Source organism: Aythya marila (assembly GCF_965140915.1).
Source record: "Aythya marila genome assembly, chromosome: 1".
In the NCBI taxonomy this organism is placed as follows: Eukaryota; Metazoa; Chordata; class Aves; order Anseriformes; family Anatidae; genus Aythya; species Aythya marila.
The window spans coordinates 18,052,449-18,076,428 of record NC_139042.1 but is presented as its reverse complement, the minus strand read 5'-3'; the positions used below and the strand labels follow the sequence as shown (position 1 = coordinate 18,076,428).

At 44.9% G+C, this 23,980-nt stretch overlaps 1 protein-coding gene across 1 annotated transcript in view; it reads left to right on the top strand.

The window, feature by feature from the left end:
* Positions 1-23,980, top strand: part of ARHGAP20 (Rho GTPase activating protein 20) — a 61,114-nt gene that overhangs the window by 32,312 nt on the left and 4,822 nt on the right. Inside the window, exons 4-13 of the mRNA XM_082758228.1 lie at positions 970-1,119; positions 2,959-3,000; positions 4,216-4,300; positions 7,088-7,165; positions 11,224-11,290; positions 13,235-13,417; positions 18,199-18,377; positions 20,758-20,919; positions 22,250-22,359; positions 23,333-23,522. Coding sequence (XP_082614354.1) covers positions 970-1,119; positions 2,959-3,000; positions 4,216-4,300; positions 7,088-7,165; positions 11,224-11,290; positions 13,235-13,417; positions 18,199-18,377; positions 20,758-20,919; positions 22,250-22,359; positions 23,333-23,522 — 1,246 coding nt within the window. The remainder of the gene's footprint in view (positions 1-969; positions 1,120-2,958; positions 3,001-4,215; positions 4,301-7,087; positions 7,166-11,223; positions 11,291-13,234; positions 13,418-18,198; positions 18,378-20,757; positions 20,920-22,249; positions 22,360-23,332; positions 23,523-23,980) is intronic.

The following is a 23,980-nucleotide window of genomic DNA, read 5'->3' as shown; positions in this document are numbered from 1 at the left end:
AAGCGTTCTAATAGGAGCACAGCTCTGCAGAAAAGGACCAGGAGGTCCTGGGAGTCAACAAGTTGAACACAAGGCAGCAATGTGCCCTTGCTATAAAGAAGGCTAGTGGTATTCCTGGCTGTAACAGACAAAGTATTGCTAGTAGGTCAAGTGAGGTGATCCTTCCCCTCTACTTAGCACGGGTGAGGCCACACGTGGAGTGCTGGGTCCAGCTCCGGGCTCCTCAGTGTCAGAAAGACCTGCATGTACTGGAGAGAGTCAATGTAAGGCCACCAAAATGGCTGCACAGAGAGGCTGTGGGGTCTGCTCCTTGGGGATCTCCAAAAGCCACCTGGACGTGGTCCTGGGCAGCCTGCTCTGGGTGTCAGATGTGATCAGATGGACCCAGAAGTCTCTTCTGACCTCAACAATTCTGTGTTTCTGTGAAGTCCTGGCTCATTCTTTACCACAGTTAGCTCATGGAGGCCAGGTATGACCTGTGCTGCCCTGAGCACAGGTAGCAGTTTTGTGCTTGTTCTTCAGGACTGCTACATTCAATCTGGCCTAGTTGTTGCTACTCAAAGTCACCATAGTTGTTGACCTTGGAGCTAAGCAATCATACTATACTATACAATAAACACCTCAATGACATTGAAGTCACTTAAAGATGAGTCCATTGCAAGTGGAGATGATTTGGAGGGGAGCTCCAGTCATGGGCAGAAGTTTCCCCACAGGAAAGGGTATGTCTAGGGATGCCATAAGCAACCTGTTTATCCCACGTATAAAATATCTGTTGACCCCATTTAGATCAGAAATTGCTCTATTTTTACACACAACCCAAACAAGACATTGTTTTCATTGACTAAAGCAGGAATGCTTCTTCCATCAAGTCCTTTCAGATGTTCCCAAAGGAAGAAGAAAAACTGGGTTGTGTAACCTGTCTTGCTATGTTTTCATGTGTGTGACGTACCCGTGAATTTCTGCCGGCAGGTCACACTCTCATTTCAAACTGAAGTGCCAAGCACGTCTCTGTGAGATGTGGACAGCATTTTGTACAGAAGAAGTCTGCGAAGGCAGCACAGACCCAGAAAGGTCCTTTGTTTTGGGCTGGCCCACCACTAACTGTGTGGCAAATTTCAGGTAAGGACTATGTTTTATTTACCAAGTTACTGAAACATTTTTAGGTTGACAGGTGACTATCACAGGTTCATTTCAGCACCATTGAATAGGAAGCCAGAATGTATTGATTCTTAAACTCGTTCCTTTATTGCTGTGAGCCAGTCACCCTCTGTGCCTCATTTTCCATCTCTCTCTGCAAATGTGGCAGTGATACTCCCCTATCACTTAAAAATTTGTGAGAAATATGATTTGGCAGGGCATACTCTGTGCTGCAAGCTTGCTCAGTTGGAATTTTCTTTTTTTGGATATAATTTGACAAACACATTGGTTAATTAATAAAATGAACAAGCTGTAGTAAACAGTCAAGCTAACGAAAGGATCAAAGAGACCCTCACAGGACAATTTTAAGCAGAAAAGCTTGTATTGGAAGTAGCAGGAAACATAGAGTGAAATACTGACCTTGTCCTGTTTCTCTTTTTAATTAAATTGTGCCGGAGAAAATGTCAAAATTCCTCCTAAAGCAGAATATCAAAGATTTTTGGTCCATCTTTGGCAGCATTGGCTGTAGGACACAGAAAGGCTATAGAGGTAATTTCAATGATTAGGCTAATTTTGCTCTCAGCAGGAGGGCTCTGTCGTCACTGTGGGTAAGGGAGGGCACCGTCCCACTTAAATCCCAGCTGCTTAGCCAAAGTGATTTGGCTGGGTCTTGGGAAATGCATTTTCCCCTTTACCAACAGAGAGCAAAAGCTGACGCATGCAGCTTAATTTGTATGTCACATTGTCCATATCCAAAGAAAATGCTGTATGCAAACTGCTTGTTGTTAAGCTGTCTGTGCTATTTATGATTTTTTTCCCGCTTAATAATCCTGAAACAAAGCTGAAATTTCCTATTGATTTTCAATTGAACTCCTGCCAATAAACATGAGCTTTGATCTAGAGACGGTACGTGATCCTTTATAGCTATTAGAAAGTAGGTGAGTGTGAAAGCAATAGCATCGAGCAGAACAGAGTCAGAGATTTTATAGAAGTGAAATTATTTTATGTCTGGAGGTACACAGAAAGTTGGAGACACCATGTGTGAGTATGTAGGTATCCTGCAGAACTGAAGCATCCAAAGCAATATCACAGTTTTAGTGTTTATGATGTGCATGCCCCTGAAGCAGCATCATTCAGTAGGTTTGTAGTTGCCTAAATTCTTGCTCTGAAAATGTGAAGAACTTGATTTGCATAAGCAGCAGTGGGAATAGCAATTACTCCATCTGGGCCAGGATTTAGATCAAGAAAGTTGACATAAAATTAGGTTAAATTCCTTGCACTGTCCTATTATTAGCTACATTTCACTGGATAGGTTTGTATCCTTGAAAGTGTGTAAATGAGATAAGCCATAAAAAGTCCAAAGTTAAACATTTCTAGGTAAAACGGGACCTTTTTATTGTGGTTTATATGTACTTTTTAATGTGGTGGAAAACCAAGTATTATATAAGAAGAGAAATAAAATAGTGGAAGAAGAAAGAAGTCTATACACCTGAGGAAATACCTCTAAAGTTTTGAATTAAGCCTTTATTTTAAAGTGGTCTGCTTCTCTATTTGCACATCAGTTTCTTACTAAATTCACTGGTAAAGCTTTGATTTCTGTGATAAAGATGATATCTGGAGCTTTTGATCTCCATGGGAGGCTTCTCAGTTCATTTTGCAGGGAAACAATTTTTTTCATTCAAATCTCCCCCCAAAATTATTTTTTGTATGTATTTATGGAAATTGCAACCAATAAGCAGTCCCTTTCACTGTGGGCAGTACAAGGGCTATTTTGGTATTAGAATGACATCTGATTTGTCCCTTTTTCTGTAATTCTTGCAGGTCGGCAGAACAAAAGGAAACATGGCTCTCTTTTTTGCAAAGGTATTTTATTATAGTCTTTGAAGACATTGCAAAGAGTCCCAGTCATCTAGACCAGTGATCCCCGAGCTGTCATCCTATGCCATACTGATAGATAAAAGCTCTTTCAAAGAGATGTTAAGAAAAAAAGTCATCCCACACCTTCTCCCTGGAGAAGACAGTATGCACCCTACATGCAGTGTTCATTGCCTGAGGAAGAAAACTCTTTTCCCTGTGCCTTAACATGGCTCGACACAAAACCAGAGGAATTTGTGACATGTTTCCTGCCCTACATTGTAGGAGGCACTGCCACCATTGCTCTATTTGAGCCTGGGGCTTTTTCAACACTGATGGCATCTAATCAAGCCAAGCTTGGGAACCTCTGCTTTAACCTATCTGCTGCTCCTGCCTGGCTGTATCCTATCTGAGTGGAGAGCAGTGGGGCTGGCTTTGGTCTTATAAAATGTATATAGAATGTATGCAGAGGGTATTACAAGAGTTTGGATAAACAGGACTGTCCCATTTTAGTCAGCATTTTGCACAGAATATTGCTATAGGCTTTGTTTTCTCTACACCTAGATCTTATGGTTGAGATTTGTGGCTTTATCTGCTTCTTTGCAGTTCATGGGGTTGTTTAAATCATTTTTGCTGGAGATGATTTCTAATCCACTGTTCTCCTGTTCAGTCAATTTCTCTGTTCTGGACAATGGGCTGCAACCGATTTCAGTAGAAGCTGATAGTGCAGCCTAAGGCATCACAGTGATCAGTATGTTTTACTATTTTTTTTTTTGGTTAAAAGCATCCTGTTACTGCTGCAGCCCATTCTTCATAGTATAGTCTCTCCTGTGCAACTCTTCTCCTCTGGAGTTTGTATCCTTCATAACTGTCATGGTCCCAAATAATCACTGAATTACCTGAAAAAGGAGAGTGATGCCATGTTGATGGATTCTTCAAAATTAAAATTGCGGGGAAGTCCACATGTAGATTTTAAGATTGGTTTCTTTGCTGCTTAATCTGGTTCCTGTAATGTATCAATTTTGTTACAACAGGGTGTTACTGGGGCCATGGTCATCATACCTTCCAGATAATGCTGGAGGCTTTCCTTTTGTCAGAGATCTTTCTACTGCACTACATCTGAAAATGATTTGCTTCTTGTCCAGTTACTGCTTGATCACTCTTAAAATCTCAGTCTGGTGTTTTCAATATTAAAGAATTACTTTTTTGTACATGTGTTTTCAGTCGAATAAGAGAAGAGAAGGAAAAAGACTATCCTAAAAGCATTCCTCTGAAGATAATTGCAAAGGATGTTGGAACTTGTGCATATGTAAGTGCTCTCAAGCTAATCTGGGGATCTAAATTCACATCACCTATGAATGCTATTCATCTGTAAATCCTATGGATATTGGGATGGGGGGTGGACACCTTCTTTTGGGTTGCAATCTCTTGAGAGTCTAGCCCCCACTAGAAGACTCAGGATAGGCAGCCCAGAAATGTGTGTTTCCTGTCTCTAATGTAAAAGTTCTTTTTTAAAGACATTGTTCCTGGTGAGAAATACTGGATCCAACACAAAAGCTAAAGACTATGAGTTAAAGCCCCAAGAAACACATCTAGAAGAACTTACGCAGAAGCGTTTTAAGAAATGCCCCTACAGTGTTCCTTTTTTTCCTTTTAAAACTGATTTAAACTCACAGCTGCCTTCATTCAATTCTGCAAAGTTGCAGTGGGTTGTTTTATTGTTTATAATGATCGTAAATCAGTAAAGCTCTGTATATGAACACTCTGAAATTGCCTTAAACGTGGTTTTCATCAGCTTACTGATGTTAGTACATTGTAGGCGCAAAGTAAATTGGTAAAGAAAGATTGTCCACGGGGTGATTTGCACCTTTTTTACTAAGCCATTTTTGACCAATTTAAAGGAAATTCTTGAAGGTAGGCTGTTCCCTAGGGATACCCTAGCATTTAGCGATAATCCATCCATTCTTCCTCTGCTTCTTAGACATTTGTCCTTTCTTTCAAACAGAGCTTTTAAGATCTGTATTTCATCTTCAGAAGCCTAAAGAGCATTTGCAAGAACTTGAGAAGTTTTCGCAGAAGTTAAACTTCATCGAAGGTTTTTGTCCAACAGTGAATCTCTGCTTAGAATTCTGTACTTGCACAGGAAGAAGCTTAAAAAAAAGCAGCCTTTTTCAGAAAATTATTATTGAGGTGAATTATAATAGAATTGCTGGGTTGCTAAGAGAAATGTTAATGAGCAATAATAATCGTTGTGGTAGTTCAAAGGAAGGACTGCAGATCAAGGTGTGCATGTTCTCAAAGTTCATGTTGAACTTTGTTGTTTTTTTGTGTGATGTTTTTTTTTTTTTTTGTATGCCTTTTCTCCTTAGCTATAATTAGCTTATGTGCCAAATATGTTTTTTTTGTTTTGTTTTTTTTTTCTGATCCTGATAGTCCTAGAAACGACACGCTGTAGTCTAGCTATTATCGGTAATAAAGCAGTGGAGGAGCAGATGGAAACTTTGTAATGCAAATAGTTCTTATGGCGCTGTGTTCCCCATGCTGCAGCAGCTGGAGATGCCCAAGAATTATTTCAGTTTTGGGGGAGAGGGAATGGTGAATGCAAGGCACAAACCATTTTATCATATTCTAGCCCAGAGCAAAACTTATGCAAATATGCTGACCTACTCCTGAGAGCCAGATGTCATTGCTTTGGGCAAATGTTAAATTTTTTATGGTATGAGCGTTCAGATATGTCCTTGGGCAAGATATACAGTTCTCTCACTACTTTCCTTTGATTGCCATGGCAGTTTGCTACCATCAGGGACTTACACACACGTACAGCTCAGATCTTTCCTAAACGCAGAACGTCAGGGGGTTGTTTCACCTGAACATCCTGTGGCCAGTGTAAAACTGGTACAAATTCACAGAGCAGCAGGGTATAGCAAACCGTCCTGGGACTGGCAGTGAATATTTACATCCTGGCTCTGCCACCCTCCTTTCTTCAGGCCGGTTAGGCAGTTTATTGCAAGCGGGCACGCATTTGTTCTGCCAGGGCTTTGCACTGGCCACGACCCAGCTCCAATCCAGCAGCTGTGCAGTCTCGTTAGCAGAGCCAAACTCGCCTGTGTGTCAGGAGGGCTTCACAACTGGTGCCTGAGGCCAGGGCAGTTGTGATAATGCCAGCAGAAAACACTCTGGACGTGCCCTCCCCGCTTACTGTTGCCTCTGCAAGGCGATGGCAGTGGTGCTGCCACATCCCAGCGGGGCTGGGGATGGAGGCATTAATCCTGGTGTGCTTGAGACACCCAGCCCTGCGGAGGAGCATGATGCAGCATGAAGGTAGGGAGCGGTGTCCCGCTGCACGGGAATGAGCCTGGTGCCAGGCAGCAGGTGCTGCAGCCTCCCTCTGGGAACGCTGCCTTGCAGAAAGCCATGCTTCCTCCAACACAAAGCACAGCCCTTCGTGCTGGGTGCCATGGCTGTTTAGAAAGAGGGGCTTTATGCCACCCCATGCTTTTCCGATCTGCCGGTCAGCAGAGTCAGGAGGATGCTAGCGAGGCAGTGTTTTTAACTGGAGGACAGACTACCAAGAGGAAGTGTTCCTGGTATTGAGCCAAATCTAGCTTTGAGAATTCTATATAGAAGGTGGCAAAGGATATAGAGATGAACAGCCTATGTACAGTGTTTTCTTACCAGGGAGATCTTCAATAGAAAAGGAAGGAAGTGATTAACATTTGATGCAAAAACCTCTTTTTTCACTGAAAAAAATCACTGAAATGTTTCTTTTTGTTTCCTTTTTTTTTTTTTTTTTTTTTTTTTTTTTTCCAAAGGCAACTTGCATACATCTTGTCCTGACTAACCATGGCACTCTGCCTGTTTGATGGAGCTCTTGGGGAAGCAGGGAGCAAATTCAGAAAGTGTACGATGAGGCAGAGGAATCAAAGCTCTGTCTCGGGCAGCTGGGTCTTTCTCTGTGGCATAACTTACTTATGAAGCAAAATTTCAACTGTTTTTTTTTTTTTTCCAGCAATGAATTATGCAGAGTTATTGGACTTCGGATATTCTTTGCAAATCCAAATCTTTAATACCACTTTCTCCTCTTTTCTGTTCACAGTCAAAAACCCTAACTGTAACCAATGTTGATACAGCAAATGATGTAATTCTCATGGCCCTGCAGCAGCTGGGAATTTCTGTAAGTACTTGCACAGGTTTTAATGAGTCTTTTTGTAGTCACTTTTAATAATCAAATCTCTTCTTGCACCTTTTCCAAGTTTTAGGATATTAATATTAATTAAAACCTTTATCATAGCATTGCAGTGTTGATGAAATGAAGCAAAAGTGTCTTGTTAATATATAGACCTCCAGAGATAATCAAATGCCTTAAAAGTGTTGAATAAGTCTCCCATCCCTGTAAGGAATCAGTCATATTTGAAGTTGCTTTTAAATCTATTTTGCTGATGCATGAGAGGAGATACCGAAACACAAAAACTGAGTTTGATGCAGCTCCTTTTGCATACTTCAGTGTGAACAGAAAACCTACTGACCTGCTTGTTTGTTAGTTTCCAAATGTGCAAACACGCATGGTCAGCTGTGTCCTCAGATTACAAATACAGGCACTGCTCTCAAGTGTCCAGATCAGACACTGTAAATATCCGCGGATCTTCAGTGTCATGTGAGGTACAAATGCAGCCGAGTGATCGCACAGAATCTGAATGCACCCAATTTAAGCAATGGCCTGAAACTATTTGGAAAGAAGTCTTCCCAGGATACCTAAGATACCTCAGAATAGTGCTCTGAGTAGATGCAGCTATCCCCAGGAGATCCAGTAGTGTCTGATCTGGCTCCCTTTTCTCTAAACCAGAGAAGGAAGTGCCTCAGGTGTTGCCAGGAATCAGTGCCAGGGGCAAGAATTCTGACTCCTTTTCTCCCATTGTTTTGCAATGTGACTCTAACCAACGCTGATGGTCATAGAAGCTCCTGGATGGCAGGTTTTTGACTGGCCTGTCAGTCTCCTGTTTGGGTAACGATATTTTTAAATGTGTTGGTCTGGATGCATATGTTCATCTAGATGCAAGGATCCTGACAAGTCTGACCCAGAGCCACTCTTGTGCTTCCCTGAGGCTTCCAGGGACCCCCAGCCAAAGTTCTAGTAGCCTCAGAATTTACCTTCCCTAGCATGCATTATCCCTGATTTATACAGGTTTTTAGTGCATCCAGAGGCTTATTCTTCTAGTTTGGTGTTTCCTGGGCACAGCAATTTCCATCCCATCTTTTTCTGGCTCTGACATCCCATTTACACCAGGGCTGTGGCCCCAGCTCAAGATCCTGTAGTCTGTCCGGTTAAGGTAGCTCTGGAGGTGACAGAGGTGAAGAAGACACGATGTGAGTTAAAATCAAGCCCATTGTCTCCCACAGTCTGCACCCAAAATCAAGAGACTGGGCTATGTTACAACTGCAAGTCTTTATTAGGATGTTTCGTTTTTACCTGTTGTATGGGTATCATTTGCACTTCCTCATTTCATGTCTGGAAAAATCAGGAAAATGGTAGTATCAAAAAAGAACATTTTGTTTGAGGTGAGCAGGAGGAGGAGCTGGTTCGGTTTCAGCTACGTGTTCTCAAGCCTTTCCTCCTCTTCACGTTTTCATTTAGAGCGAGAAAAAAATGAAAGCCGTCTGAAAGATGTAAAATCTTGCCCGCTGAATTGTTTGCCCTAATAATATACTACATTTTTTCACTGCGTCTTCACAGCATAAAGCCTTTTTCATTAGAGACAGATCACAAGATTAGCAGTAGAGTCAGACAAGCTAAATAAATTAAGCTGTAGCCTGTGTATCAATCAAACACCCAGCCCCCTCCAAGGATTTCTCTAACTGCGAGGGAGCTTTTCCTTAGGCACCGTCTCAAGGGTTTTTTTTATGTCCAGAGAGAACCACTTGAAAGGAGCTCTATGACTTTTCGATGGCAATTATAAAAACTACATTTCACATGTTGGGTGATTAATGGGGCTGTTACTTTTGCTGAGTTCACTCTGTTTTATTGCGTCAGGGTTTTTCCCTCCGTGGTTTCTCTGGTAAAACGACAACTAGTTCTTGCAAAATGGCATCGAGCCTCTCTTCCAAATGATCAAGGGGAGCAGAAAGAAGGACCTTGGGTTTCCCAGCTCCGTACTTGCATATCCACTTGCTGATTTTTCTGGGGCTGCCACATTCATACTGACAAATGGCCTCACAAAGCCCATAAAGGACAACATTTGCAGCTGGGAGATGAGCAGGCTGCCTCCTGAAACCGCACTGCCTAGCTCTTCACCTTCCCCTGCCTCCCCTTCACAGCCACTAACCCTTTGCCATATACATTTAAAAGGAAAAGTAAATACCTTTTCCTGTGCTCCTCAGCTGTATTTATTTGCTCCTGGCGGCTTGCCCTGAGGCTCCAGAGATGTCTCTAAAGCCTATTTATTTTCCTTTTGCCTCCTGCTAGCTAACTTTACAGCAGTGCTAATATGGCCCAGAAAGCTCTGTCAGTCAGCGAGCAAACTGCAAAGGCTTTATTTTAGAGGGCATATCAGCATTACACCAGGTGCGTGCGCCAAGCAGAGCCTCAAGAGCTCTGGGGACACTGGGTAAAGAGCCAGACAATGCAAGATAGTAGGCAAATCTGTTTAAAAGTAGGTTGGGTTTAATTTTAGAGCTAAGTAAATACCAGTGATAGGTATTTATCACCTTTTGTAGCCAGAAAAATTTGGCCTTTAATTACCCTGTCGTAGCAGTGTTGCTGAAAAGGGATTTAAGGTGTAAGAGATCACTTTCCACATGTGTATTTATCCACACGCTGTTACTCTTTGTCCCGAGAGGGGTTTATATTAAATGTCATTCTTTCTATCTCTATTTGTCATATCTGAAGTAATGCGCCATTCTCCTCCTTTAGTTAAACTGCAACATGCTCTTGTATACCTGTGCTCAAGGCAGTATTTAGGATTTGCTTTCCAATCAGCAGTTTTTCAGGGCTTTTCCCAAAGTTGCTCACATTCTCCGATCCTCTGGAAATTGTCTCTTTTGATGTAGATTTATCCTCTCCGTGGTGAATTTTAAAAGAGGGTTCAGCAGCCTTAAAGCACCACACAACACTCCCAAGCCCTTGAACACAAAACAATGCATCAAAGGGCCAGCGAGGCAGTTTTGGGACAGCATTGAGTTACAGGAGTCCCTTGGATGCCATTCTTGCCTTGGCCCCAGTGGTGGGTGCTTGGTTGCAGGTGAAAGGGCTCCTGCCCCGTCCCGTTCTCCCACGTGCAGCGTGGGATGCTCTTCACTGGTGAGGCTGAGCTCGTCCTGCTCGCAGGGGATGTAGAGAAGCTGGGGAAATATTGGAGCAGACGTCTCAGGTGAGAGGCTGGTGGCACCTGTGTGCCAGGGCACATCACGATTGCCCTGATCCTCAGGGTGGAGCTGAAGGGTCATCTTAGCTCATGTGAGCTGTCCTCCACATAGAATCACAGAATCACTAAGGTTGGAAAAGCCCTCCAATATCACCTGGTCCAACCATCCCCCTACCACCATCACCCACTAACCCATGTCCCCAAGCACCACGTCCAACCTCTCCTTGAACACCCCCAGGGACGGTGACTCCACCACCTCCCTGGGCAACCCATCCCAGTGCCTGACTGCTCTTTCTGAGCAGAAATGTCTCCTCATTTTCCAACCTAAATCATGTGCTCCACATCAGTCCTCTGCCTCATCCTGCTTATCCGTAACCCCTCGGGCTGATCAGAGCTGTCTCTCCTCCGGGCTGGAGGTTGCCTCATCTGCATCCTCCTGGTCGCAGGGAGGCACGTGGGCTGGGGACTGACTCACCGACAGCATGGCTTACGTGTTGGTGAGGCCTCAAAAGCAATCCCGAGTCCTGGCAGGCTGCGACCTCAACCCCTCTGCATCCAGGAGTAGTGCCAAGAACTGGGGCAAATCATCCCCTTTTCCTACCAAAAGAGAAAACCCCCGTAGGAAGCTGCTCAGTGTTTTAGAAAGGATGGGTTCTGGCCACTCTCACAGCTCAGAGATGGACCAGTGCTGCTCACACTGCATTGCAAGCGACAGAATTCAGAAACCTGGATGGTGGCAAATTTGGGCACCGTGAAAGTAAGCAGGGCTCCCCGTTGGTGCTGGTGGCAGGGTGCAGGGTATCGTGTTGTGATAAACCTAACACAAAGCTATTGGTAATGGCTGGGAAACTTATTCTTAATTCTGCCTTCACAGGGCTCTGAAAAAGACTATAAGCTGTGGGTGATTTCAGGAAGAGAAGATGCTCCGTACCCTCTTATTGGTAAGCTGTTGGCATGATTTTATTTTTCAGTGTTCATTCATTAGTTTTTAGTGCTGAAGGAAGCAAGAAATGCAGAGAATACTGACGTGAAGCTTCCTCTTTATTTTTTTCCCCCGTTTTTCCTCTTACTTCCCCGTCATGCAAGTTTGCCTATTTTGTGAGCTAGTCAGATGCTGATCTTTTGTTTAGAAGAGCAGTTGGGTCTGGTTGTGCCATATTCACTGGAAAAAGTTCATTTATTCCTGCACCGTTTTTGCTGTTTTCAGCTGCGTGAGCCTCCGTCTTTGTACAGATCCAGCCTCTCCACTCCCCCTCCTCCTTCCCTGGAGCTGCTCCAGCTCTACTGTATTTCTTCCTCCATTTCCATAGCGTTGTTTACTCTGCCCCCCTCCTCAGCACAACTCGGCAGAGTTTTGAGAAACATTCCCTGCTTCCACAACTCAAGAAGCACTTTCCAGCCCTGTGTTTCCCTTCCTGGCTGACAGCTCCCCTCTGACTAGGAGCAAACTGTTGCTTATTCGCTTTCTCAAATGGTTTTGAAAACATTCCCTCGCCAGGAATCAACTCAAAGCTGAGAAGTGATGGGATGGGGTGATTTAATTTTGGCCCGTGGTTCACCGAGAATAAATCCCTTCCCATTATTAAGAACCCTGCCCCATAGAAGCCCGCATTACTCATGCTAGGTAAGAGTTCACAGACAATTAGAACAGGAAAAATATGTGGATTTTCTGTTTAACTCCTGCAAATCTAACCCTGGTAAATCTTAGCATTCCTTCTCAAAGCAGCCCCAACTACAAATGCTTTGCTGGAGTCAGACAACATTAATATTTATAAAATGTCTAACCTGCACACCTTATAGACACTGCAAGCTGGTTTGTCTTTGAAACGTACCAGACTTTGACTTTTAGACTGTTCTGTGTAGCTCAGTCTGATAAAATCACAGCTGGGGTTTTGAATGCAGAACCAGAGAGTTCGGAAATGGGGAAGACCTTTTTTAGCCGACTGACCCTTTCACTGCAAATTCAGTGTACAGCCTTTGGAAAAGAAGAATCTGACAGCAAACTGATGCTGCTCCTGATATTTACACAAAGGTTTATCACATGAGGCCGGCTTTTAGCATAGGTGTGCATCAGAAGCAGCATTCAGCTCTGCTTCAGTTTCACTCCACCTCGAATGCCAAACGTTGTTTCTTCCACTAGCAGCATTCAAGTCGAAGTGCAAGCTAACTAAAACTTCCCAGCTTTAGATTTAATATGTTTCAACTGCCCCATCCTTGGACAGGTCCAAAAAACTATCTTTCTGCTGGCATTTTTGAAAGCTCCCCCTGGAATGAATTACCTCTTTGTAGTCCCTGGAGATGCTGGGTAGTGCAGCCTGCAGCTCGTCTGCCTCAGCCCCGTGATGAACGCTTCCTTCCTGCCCCAGCCTCAGGCAGGAACCGTGATTGTGCCTCTTTTGGCTGCACCGAAGGTGCTTGCACTTACCACGGAGAGGCAGGGGAGATCACTTCCACTCTGGATTTTGTTGGTTTTGCGGGCTCAGCAAAAATTTGACAGGCGACTGCTCCCAAAATCGCATTTCTTGCCAGAACCGTGTGAGAAGCGAGTACCTGAACTTGGAGCAGTGCGAGTAAAGTGGTCGAAAGAATGAACGCTGATTGCAGAAATAGTCACTTGTATTTTTCTGACGGGCCTTTATGTGATACAGCTGTAACAGGCCTGAGTCTCCTTTCACATCTGTCTAGCTACCCTGAACGCAGTAACTTCGTATCAGCCAGTATGTGATTTGTGCCAGTGTAAATATGCAGAAAAGCATCAGTTCTGAGGTTACCAAAAAATTGCTGCTGGCCAGCATGCAAAATCTGCTTTTCCTCTGAGATAGATGTGAGTTTTGCAAGTCTCCAGCCAATCCAACCCCAGACAATGACAACTTCTCTCTGCACAGGCCACGAGTACCCCTTTGGCATTAAGATCAGCCACATTCGCGACGCGATGCCCCACGGGTCGAAGCACTGTGCCTGCCCCCGGCAGCTCCAGGGATCCTTCCTGACGGAGCAGCTGCCCCAGGAGCTGCAGTGCCAGTTCGTGCTGAAGCCCAGCCGCCTGGCCGAGAGCCCGCCGCTGCACGGTACGTCACCCTGCCTGCCAGCATCCTTCCTCCACAGCCTGCCCACGTCCTGGCTCTGCTGCAGGATGCCAACGCGCTGGGACAGGGGTGGGAGGCGAAGAGGAGCGGGCAGATGTTGGCTCCAGCTGCACGGGGATTTTGCTGTGTAGCTCTCTGTGATCTGAGCGTGCTGCTGTATGTGTGCTGTTTTTGTAAGTTACATTTTGACAAGCCGCCTGTCAAGGGGTTGCTCTAAAACCTACAAAAGAAAGACAAAATCTCACCCCTGCAGTTTTTTTTGAAGTCTATTAGCTGGGCTTCTCCCTGCAGCCCTCGCTGTGCTCTGTAGCAAGGCAGGCTGGTTTGATGGTTCACAGTCAAGGCTTCACTTTGGCACAGAATTCCCATACAACACTTGGCAACATCCTTTATCTGAACAAGGTGCTAAACAAGCACCCACCTCCCTCAGCAGGACCCCTCACATGGCACAGCCTGGGCATGAATTTGAGAACCTAGACAAAGTGAGCAAATACAACTTCTTTATTTCAGTTCTCCCTTAGTAAAATGAAGATAGTAATATTTTCTCATTCCTTTGGCCTTGATCCTGCAAAAATATGAGCACCTGCTCTCTGTTTTGCACTCTGTTGTCAATGACACAGTGACTACTCACTGCTCGTGAGTAAAACATGAACTCTCCATCGTATAAAAAGAGATGGAGAGCAACTTTTTGCTCGGGCAGACAATGACAAGACAAGAGGGAATGGTTTTAAACTAAAAGAGGGGAGATTTAGGTAAGGTATAAGGAGGAAATTCTTCCCTCAGGGGGTGGTGAGGCCCTGGCACAGGCTGCCCAGAGAAGCTGTGGATGCCCCACCCCTGGCAGTGTTCAAGGCCAGGCTGGATGGGGCTTTGGGCAACCTGGGCTGGTGGGAGGTGTCCCTGCCCATGGCAGGGGGGTGGAGTTAGACAGTCTTTAAGGTCCCTTCCAACCCAAATCATTCTGTGATTCTATGAAAACAGATGAGTAGATCTTGACAGGACTGGGGCATTAGACTACAAACTCTGTACGATGAGGATGCATCCCATGATGTGTTTTTATTTTTGCTTTACACACTATCACACTAAGCTTAATTAGGAGCTCTGCCCTAGCTCACCATTAATGACTGTACACTAATAAAAAGCACACTTCATTATCCTATGCAAGCCCCAATAGCCAAGATCTCCCACAATGTACGAGTAGAATCCATTTGTAATGTTTTTAGAAATTAAATATAGCAAGGTTATATCAGTGCCTATTACAAATTATTCGGGAAATTGATTGCATTTTATATAAATTAATTTCCTTTCCATGCTCCTTCATCCCCCCCCTCCCTGGTAATTTGTATCGTATATTACTTCACGGCATATTTCAAGAGTGAGGCAATCTAGCGAAGGGGTGTAATTAGGTTTACAGGCCCCGCTTGGCAGCTGACATTGACTGGCAAGAGAAAATAGGAATGCAAATCAGCCCCGTAAAGCCCCAGCACAGATGTGTTGTCAGCAGCGCCCTGCGAGCCGCGGGAGGGGAGGCCGGGCTGGCGTGGGGCAGCAGACGCCTGGGGCAGGCTGCGAGTCGTGCTCAGGGATGGGATACACAGGAGGAGGAGAGGCTTTTTCTGCTTTCATCCTTGGCTGGCAGAACCTTTCCGAGTGATGCATAGGGCTGGCTGCTTGCAAAGCAGATTGTTTTGCTGCTCGTGTGCTCTTCACGCCTCCTGCTCACCTGTTTTGGTTTGGGAAAATGGAGAAGGGTACCCGCCTGCAAGCCAGGGCTGTGATCTGGTTTGGGGCTTGTCTTCTGATCAGCGAGCCAGGAGCTGTGGTGTTGTTGGGGACCACCAGGCACAGCACCACGTGCAGGGCAGCTCGCAGGGAGAAGGGTCTGGGAGCCCACGCTTTGCTGCCCACCTGCCGTGTAACCCTCCCTCCATCCCTCCATGGACATCCAGCCTGGGACAAGAGGCCGTACCTCCTCCTCAAGCAGTGATTGCTGTTCTGGTGGTGGGACTTACCTGAGCCCTGAGATAATTCTGTTGATTTTTCCTTAAAATGTGATAAAACCTGGAAACCGAGATTGAGCAGCACCTCCAGCAAGGCTCTCAGCTGACGCCTGCGGTTTGACTTGAAGGAACTGACTGCTCTCAGTGGCTCATCTGCCGTCCAAATTGTTATTTAATCGTCTGTTAGAAGAGAAAGCAAAATGTAAGCAAGGTGGTCTCAATACAGAAAGGAGGTCTTTGAAAGAAAATCCCTTTCTGCTTGAAAAGGGATTTTCTGTTTGAAAGGGATTTGGTCAGAAAGGCTGCTGGGTTTTTGAAGAGATCTGAGGTTTTCTTGGGAAGTTTCAGTCTATAGGCAGAGGAAATGGCACTTGAGTGGCTGAGACACTACAATGAATGGACTAGATTCCCTCATATAAAATACGAGTAGAATTGATCCCTAGGCAGATGGCTGTTGTTGTGAGCTCTGAGCAGATCTGCAACCAAAGTAGTGTTTTTTTTTCTTCTGATTCTGGGCTGGGAATTATCCCCCATAGCCAGGCCTGGGGTGCAGCGCTGGCATTTCCCTGTGGAAGTTGTGCATCTGTCTGGGCTGAGAGGAGGCTGGGCACCCAGTGTAACTTCGCACAGGTTCAAGAAAAGAAAGTGCACGTCCTCCCTTTCCCATCTCTTCTTTGCCCTGACACTTCTCAAACCTCTTCGAAGCAGGGATAGGAAACACATGAGCTCTGTTATTGGTGAGTGTTGATTTTGTGAGTGAGGTGGCATTTCGCTGCTGTGCATTAGTTGTTGGTTTGCATCCTGGTTTGTTGAAGACCACCACTCAAGATTTTCCTCCTGCCCCAGGAGAGCTGCATTCAAGCAGTTTCCCCTCGGTCACCTTGTCCGTTTGGGCTTTGGCTTTCAGGAGTGGAGCAAACAGTGAGAGACTTAAGGTCTTTAAGACTTTTTTCCTTGTTATTTCTGCTATTCCTTTGTCTCCAAAATAGGATCTCTCCTTAATTTTTACTCCTGCTAGATCTACAGGTCTACCAGAAAAAAAAACAAACAAACAAACAAACAAAAAAAACCATCAAAATGTATTTGTGACTGGGTGACTAGAACTGCAAGAGGCACAGTCACATGCTCATGTCCTGCTCATCCGAAAGAAAAAATGTTGTTTTGAAAGTTTTTCTTCGTTATGTTCTCCCAAAACATGACGTGTCAAGGAAAGCCTCAGACATTGCCAAGCTGATATTTCGTGGAGCTTTGGACTGCTTAAAATGTATGTCCTCGTTACTTTTTATGAAAAGAATTTTTCATCGGGCTTTAGCATTCATATGCTCACATTTTGCATTAAACTGTAACTTTTCATCCCGTAAACCGCTAGTGAAAAGACTTCCACCCATTCCCGAAGGGAGCATGATCCTCCAGAATGGAATGATGTATAACAGAAAATCACTATTGGGGCTAAAAAATGCATGAAATGAAGTACAGGAGAAAAAAAATGTGGTCTTATACTGCAGTCCATGCTTCTGCAAGCCTTGCTTCTACCCTCTGCCCTCCACAGCAGCAGAAAGCTGAATGTTTGACCCAGTGAAAGAACCAGCTGATAGCAAGGTGCATAGGGTGGGTGAGCTACTAAATCGAAGCTGAGTGGCTTTGAAGACGTCTAGAAAAGGAAAAACATGTTGGAATAAGTTTTTCCCACTTAGCACGTCCATTGGAAATGGTGTCAGCTCCCCTTGAACAGTAGCCCGTGCTTTTAAGAAGCATTTAACTCACGGATGTTGAGAGAGGTCACGTTAAAAACCTCTGGGTCTTAACATCACTATTTCCTTCTTCATGCACTGCAAACAAGGGCTTCAATTAGCGGTGCTCTTTAGCTGTCTCCTGAAATGCATTAAAATAAATGAAGACAAATGGAGCCCATCGGCATGCTGGCAGCGTGCTGAAATGCCATCTGGAAGGCGTTGATCAAAGGGCAGGCAGCATCCCCGAGCCATGGTCAGTGAGGACACGCTGCTTCTGCAGAGAGGAGAGCAAAGGTGGCAGCTTCTCATAGCCTGACAACATCTCACCCAGTCGGTGAGGGGGAACGGGCTAAAGATGCCCCAAGAGGAGGTTTGGGTTGGATATTAGGAAGAACTTTGTTACCAAAAGGGTTGTGAGGCATTGGAACGGGCTGCCCAGGGAAGTGGTGGAGTCACCATCCCTGGAGGTCTTTAAAAGACATTTGGATGTAGAGCTTAGGGATATGGGTTAGTGGAGGACTGGTTAGTGTTAGGTCAGAGGTTGGACTCGATGATCTTCAGGTCTCTTCCAACCTAGACATTCTGTGATTCTGTCATTCTCTGGTGTTACTTGTGGAGAGCATCTCCCGCATTGCCAGCAGACGTAGGACGCCTCCGGATGGTCAGCCAAGGTGAGGGCTGTGGTGTTTATTTACCCATTTTTACCAGACAAGGCCTGCGGCCCGCACCTCCATGGGAAGCCGCCGGGCTGAGGTTCACCATCCTACACTGAGGGGAGGTGCTGGAGCCATGCTGGAGCCGTGCAGTGCAGGTCTTGGTGAGCCTCTTCAGAGTGTGGGTAGGGCAGCACAGTCTCCACATGCACACACGCACAGGTATGCACGTGGGGGATTAGGCTGAGCCGGGTGCCAAGGAGTTGGTTTGGTTCGTGTCATTTTTTCCTTTGAAACCATAGTAGCCACGGCAAAACAAACACTGGAATTAGGATTGAAATGCATTTCTTCTAATAAACGCCTCTCTCTTTTCCCAGACTTGAGCCAAAAGTCGTTTAAAAGGAAAAGATCTATCATAAACTGGGCTTTTTGGCGTGGCCCAGGCACTCACTTGGACAACGTGCCCCTCTCCTCAACATCTGCTGCTCCTGGGAAGCTCTTTGGCCTCTTGCTAACAGCCATCTGTGAGGATGACAACCTGCCCAAACCTCTCTTGGTGAGTCCCAGGCTCGGGGCTGGTCTTATAGTGGTGGAATTTCTTTGAGAACATGGGGATGCTGTTAAATGGGACACTGAAACTACTTGAGCAGAGCAAACAGAAGGAAGCCTCATTTATGCTTCCCAGCAAGAACTTGGGTTTTTAACATACGCTGTGATCAGCCCTGGTCGGTACCAGGCAGCCTGAGAAGTGTGTGATGGGCCAACTCCTCCAGGCTGTTGCTTCCTTACAGCTTCCTTACAGCTCCCTAATCCTCACTCACACTCTGTAAGTACACACCATGCTCATGCACATTTCTTAAACCACTCCCAAAGTCTCTGTAAAACCCCTAACTCCAATCAGGTTGTGCCTGCTGCCCACTGCAGGCAGCCCATGCTTGTATAGAAATGCCTCCTGCCCTTAAGCAGGCAGCTTCAGAGCCTTTCTTGGAGGCATCCCAGCACTCTGGGTCCTCATTTTTGATCTGGCATCGCCACTGCAAAAACACTTGGCATAGCTGGAGGCTTCAGGAACTCCTCAGCATCTTTTCACCCTGTGTCAAGCAAGTGCTCGTGCTGTGGGTGCCCAAAACTCCCTCTCCACCCAGTCCAGGGACAGCAGAAACATCCCAGAGCCCATCCTAGGCACAATTAAGGCAGATGTGTAGCGTTGTTTTGGTCATGAGGGTGTCCTGAGGACTGCCCTGTTATTAATGCAGTAATTGAAGTGTTTGTGGAGGGGGAGTGAAGAGCGCCCACCATGATCCCTGCAGGACTGGGCCCTTCCTCTTAGCAGGCTGCCTCCCAGCTGGCACAGCTCGCCAGAACCCCACTGAAATCAGTGGGGTTACATCAGTTTGTAGTAACAGATGGTTTGTCTCCAAAGCTTGTGCTTGATGCTTCATCATAGCCCAAATAGTGAATCATACCAGGACTTTTTGAGTCTTGTAATAGCATTGGGTTTTAGTTCCTTTCAAGGGGGAATTGTACATTTTTATCATTTAGGTTATTTAAGTAAGCCTGCCAGAGATGGGCTCAGTAAGAATCTGGTCTCTCTTTTCCTCCGTCTAAGAGAGGAGCCAGTGCTGCATTTTGGAAATTTTTCCAAAACATAAATATTCAGAAATTTATATCTAAGTTACATCTAACATATCTAAGTTACTAAGTATAGCATCAGAGCTTGGTAGACTTCGTGGTTTGAATCTTAAGACACTGTGTTTATGCCCAAAATACAACTCGCTTTTGATTTCTCATGCGTCTCTGGAGAATGGAAAACTGCATCCAAGGTACTGTGTGGGCTACACCTGCAAGAGAAGAGAAACATCAGGGCTGAATGCTGCAGGCGTGTTCAGTAGCCCTGCTGCAAAGCCCTGCGCTCACTTTCACAGCTGAAGAGCTCTCTTTTAGGCATCGCTACACCAAATTGTCTTACACCAGTAGCTTCATTCATGTGTTTTGGGTTAATTACTGTACGAGGACCTTCCCCGTTTTATTTTGTGGGCATTCTATTCAAAAAAAAAATAAAATTTAAAGTGTTTGTTCAGGCAAACACTTCTCCCACCATCCCTTTTGATAAGTTGGTCCTCAGAGCACTGCGTGCCTGCACATCATTCAGAGGCTGTCTGCATGCGTTTTCCCTCAAAAGAGACAAACCTGACAAATCCTACCTTGCTCGGAACACGGCTGCAGAGAAGTGATCAGCGTGTCTGAGAGGCACCCCAGACGAGGCTGCAGAGAATGAAACAGCCGGGAAAAACTCTGTCATCTTCTCTTCTGCTCATTTTCCTCTCTTATTTAGCAGAAGAAAGCAGGCCCTCGTGTTATTTTAGAAGCTGAAATCTACTTGTTTCCCCTGAGCTGCTTGCAAAATCCAGCTCTGATGTGGAAGTGTGGATGGATATTAACAAAAGAAGCACTTTCCAGCTTGGATAACATCTCCTTTCTCCAGACCTCAGGCTGATAAGTTGGAACAGGAGTCTTCCTCTCTGGTCAGTGCTCATACCAAGCACACTGACAAGTGGGGAGGATTTTTTGTCTTCCTGCAAAGGGCACTGCGTTAGGCACACGTAGCCTTTTCCCATACCACAGTGTTTATTTATTTCAGTGACTTGGCTAAAACTTGTACAAATCCTGGAAGAGATCATTCACAAGGTTCGTGCTCCTCAGTGGTGGCACCGTGTTTTTGAAGGGACATTTTCCAAAATCCTTCTCTGGACCATAGCTTTGCTGTGCAGTTTGGCATAGCCTGGAGGGTGAGCCTTGATTTGCCTTTAACTTGTGAGCTTTTTGAGGACTCAGAGGTTCTTGCCTGTGTCAAAAGTGGTAAAACCACACTTCAGTGGTGCTGGACAATAAAATATGTCTCTGAGAAAGCCTCTCTGCCTTTTGATTTTGTTTAGGACATGCTTTCCCTCCTCTACCAAGAAGGTCCTTCCACCGAGGGTATTTTCAGACGCTCTGGAAGTGCAAAAACCTGCAAAGAACTCAAGGAGAAGCTCGATTCGGGTGCCGAAGTGGACTTAGCCTGTGAATCCATATTTGTGACAGCATCTTTGTTTAAGGTACGTGAAGAACGTTCCTTTCTCCCTTTTGGGGTGAGAGCAGCACAGATCCTGGGCACAAACAAGTCGGGCTTTTCACCAGGGCCAGGCCCAGAGGGGAGTTGTTAGGCTGAATTAAGAATGGGCTGGCACATGAACATGAGGGCCACTGAGGGAAGCTGCCACTGGATTAGGATGGGGAGGAGGAACGGTCAGCTTGTTTTGCTGCCAGCTTTCCTGAGGTCTCAGTTACATCCTAGTCCTGTAACTCTCTTAATCTCTCCTTAAAGTCAATGAAATCCTAGAAAGGCCAGTTTGCAGCCCTGTTTCTTTATTCATCAATAACACATTACACCACAGGCCCTTGTGAACATACAGTGTTGCCTGAAATACTGGGGTTAATTTTCCCATGGATTATCTTTTCTTACAAACTTGTGTGTTAAAATCAATGTTGCTTGTGCAAAAAAGCATCGCACACCTCCAGCAGAACACCAGCCACAAGGAGTGTATTTCTCTTCATATTTTATTACAGTACATCTGTTTATGTATAGCTTTTAGCTTAAAAGAATTTGTAATATCCATTCTCCAGCAAGCATTGCTTTGGGGGAATAGTTTTACCACAGAAAACCATTCTTGCTGCCACATGAGAGGTTTTCGTGGGTGAGACTTACACTGCTGCGTGTCTGCTGGTGGGTTTAGGGCACACCTGTAAGAGCATGAGGGCAGTCACCACATGAGAGCAAATGTGTTATGCATGCACACCATGGCTTCTCTTACCCTAATGTGTTGGGGAAGCTGGGATTTGGGCTTCTTCCCAAGCTGCAACAGTTTGCCTGCCAGTAGTTGAGGTATTTGGAGACAGGAACAGGAAGACTATCCCGGACTGGTACAAATACTCCATTATCAAAAAGGACTCTGCTCAGTGAGGGGCAGGCAGGGATGCCTTGGGGTTCTTATGGTCTGGTGGGGTTGAAGGTTGTCATCTGAGGAGAATAAACAGGGGCTACAGATGGACTCAAGTGATAAGTAAAGGCAGACAAACTGTATCGAAATAACTGGCCCCAATGCAGGTGTTGTTTTTTAGTTCAATAGCAGATGAAGCATCCCAATACCTCTATTTTGATAGGAAAGGGTGAGGACAAGTCAGGAAAATATCCACTTTCAGCATAATTCAAAGAACTTCTTTATCTCAGATGATTTTCTGATGGTTTTGGATGCTGTGTGGATCAAGACGCTTGTCAGCTAGTGCTGTCCTACTGATACATCTTCTTGTATCTGCATAGATTATTCCTGTTTCCTCCCACACTCCAGAACAGCTGTTCACGTTTTCTTCTTCTTTTCTCTGGATAAGGATTTTCTTCGCAACATCCCAGGCAGCATTTTGTCATCCCAGCTCTGTGATAAGTGGGTCTCTGTGATGGATCAAGGAAATAACGAAGAGAAGATAAAAAGCATCCAAAGGTAGAGTTACTTATATTCTCCGTATTCTCTTCCTGTAAAATTATATCCCAGAATGCAGAATCCCAAACACTCAATTTACAACCTGCAATTAAAAACCCACAACTTTAAATAGATGCTAAAAATATCTTTGCATATAACAGAGCATTCAAACACACATTTATATTTAAGGGAGAGCCTGTATGGGGCAAATTTATGACTCTCTTGTCACGCTTTTCTGCCTTTTGTGGATGCCAGTAAATAAATGAAATACTGTTTTTTATTAATAAAATATTTATAATACTTATAAATATGCTGTCCAAGATCTGGATTTCTGCCAGGTACCAAAGCCAGAGTCATCCACAGGGAACCTGGGCATGCTGGGTGACAGAGCAGCTGAAATCAGTTCCTCGTATTTCCCCCTCATTCATCTCAAATTTTAGTGACCATTTTGAAGCCAAGATGGGATTGTAAATAAAACACTGGAGCATAGTGGCAAGGGAATCCTACACACTTGAAGGTGATATAAAACAGAAAGTGGGCAAAGTTTCTGTCATGGGAAGCAGAGCTTTGTACACTAGCTGACCTCATACATACTTCTGTATGTGTATACATGGCTATGGCAACTCGATGGTAGGTAGTGGCAATGGAACTGCTTGGTTAATTGAATAGAGAACTATCAGGCAACTTAAGTGAAACACAGTTTCATGTCATGCATTGCATGTGGTTCATTAGTCTGACAGACTGTAATTTTAATTATCTGTTAGGGTATTTTGTGGCAGCCCAGGAAACTGTTTAGAGATGTGTTATAATGAGGGCAAGCAGCTGAGCAAGAACGCCCCATCAGCACACTACCTGCTTCAATTAGTGGACCGTGTTACCTTGTTCCTGTATTTTCATTGTCTTGACTTGTGTGTATCTATGGAAAATGTTATCTTCAAGGCTTTGGTATTTTCCAGTCACTAATTTGAAGAATTATGTTTGTATATGCTTTCAGGTTAATAGAGCAGCTCCCCAGAGCTAACGTTGTTCTCCTACGTTACATCTTTGGTGTACTACATGGTATAGAAATGCGATCTGAAGAGAACCAGATGAATGCATTTAATCTAGCTATCTGCATTGCACCTAGCCTGCTCTGGCCTCCTGTTTCCTCCACTCCTGATATGGAAAGTGAATTCACAAAAAAGGTAGGAGACTGCAGTGCACTAAGCAAAAATAACCATCTTCCTCTTCAAACAATCTGTTGCTTACAAATGTGAAAATAGTTAGTACCCCTTCAGATCCTTGTCCTCTTACCACGGTTCCACAAACATTCATCGATTCATTCTCATAATCTGCCTGGGAGAAGGGGAGAGAGATCAAAAGAGATACCCAGTGCTTTAGCAGAGGACTTCTGTCACCCAAAAGATCTCCTGTTGTTATAGCCTTGAACAGGACAGAGGAAAAATGGAAGATCCATATGCAAGAAGGACAGGAGTATTTGGACCCTATTCCAGGGTACAAAGGGATATGGGTAGGGGAGAGGATTGCAAAAGGTAGCAGGGAAGGAGATAGTGGGGAATTAATGTCATCTGCCTTTACTGAAAAAGATGGAACTTGATGTGATGTGGGAAACACGTGGTAAAAACAACTCTAGAGACAGGGC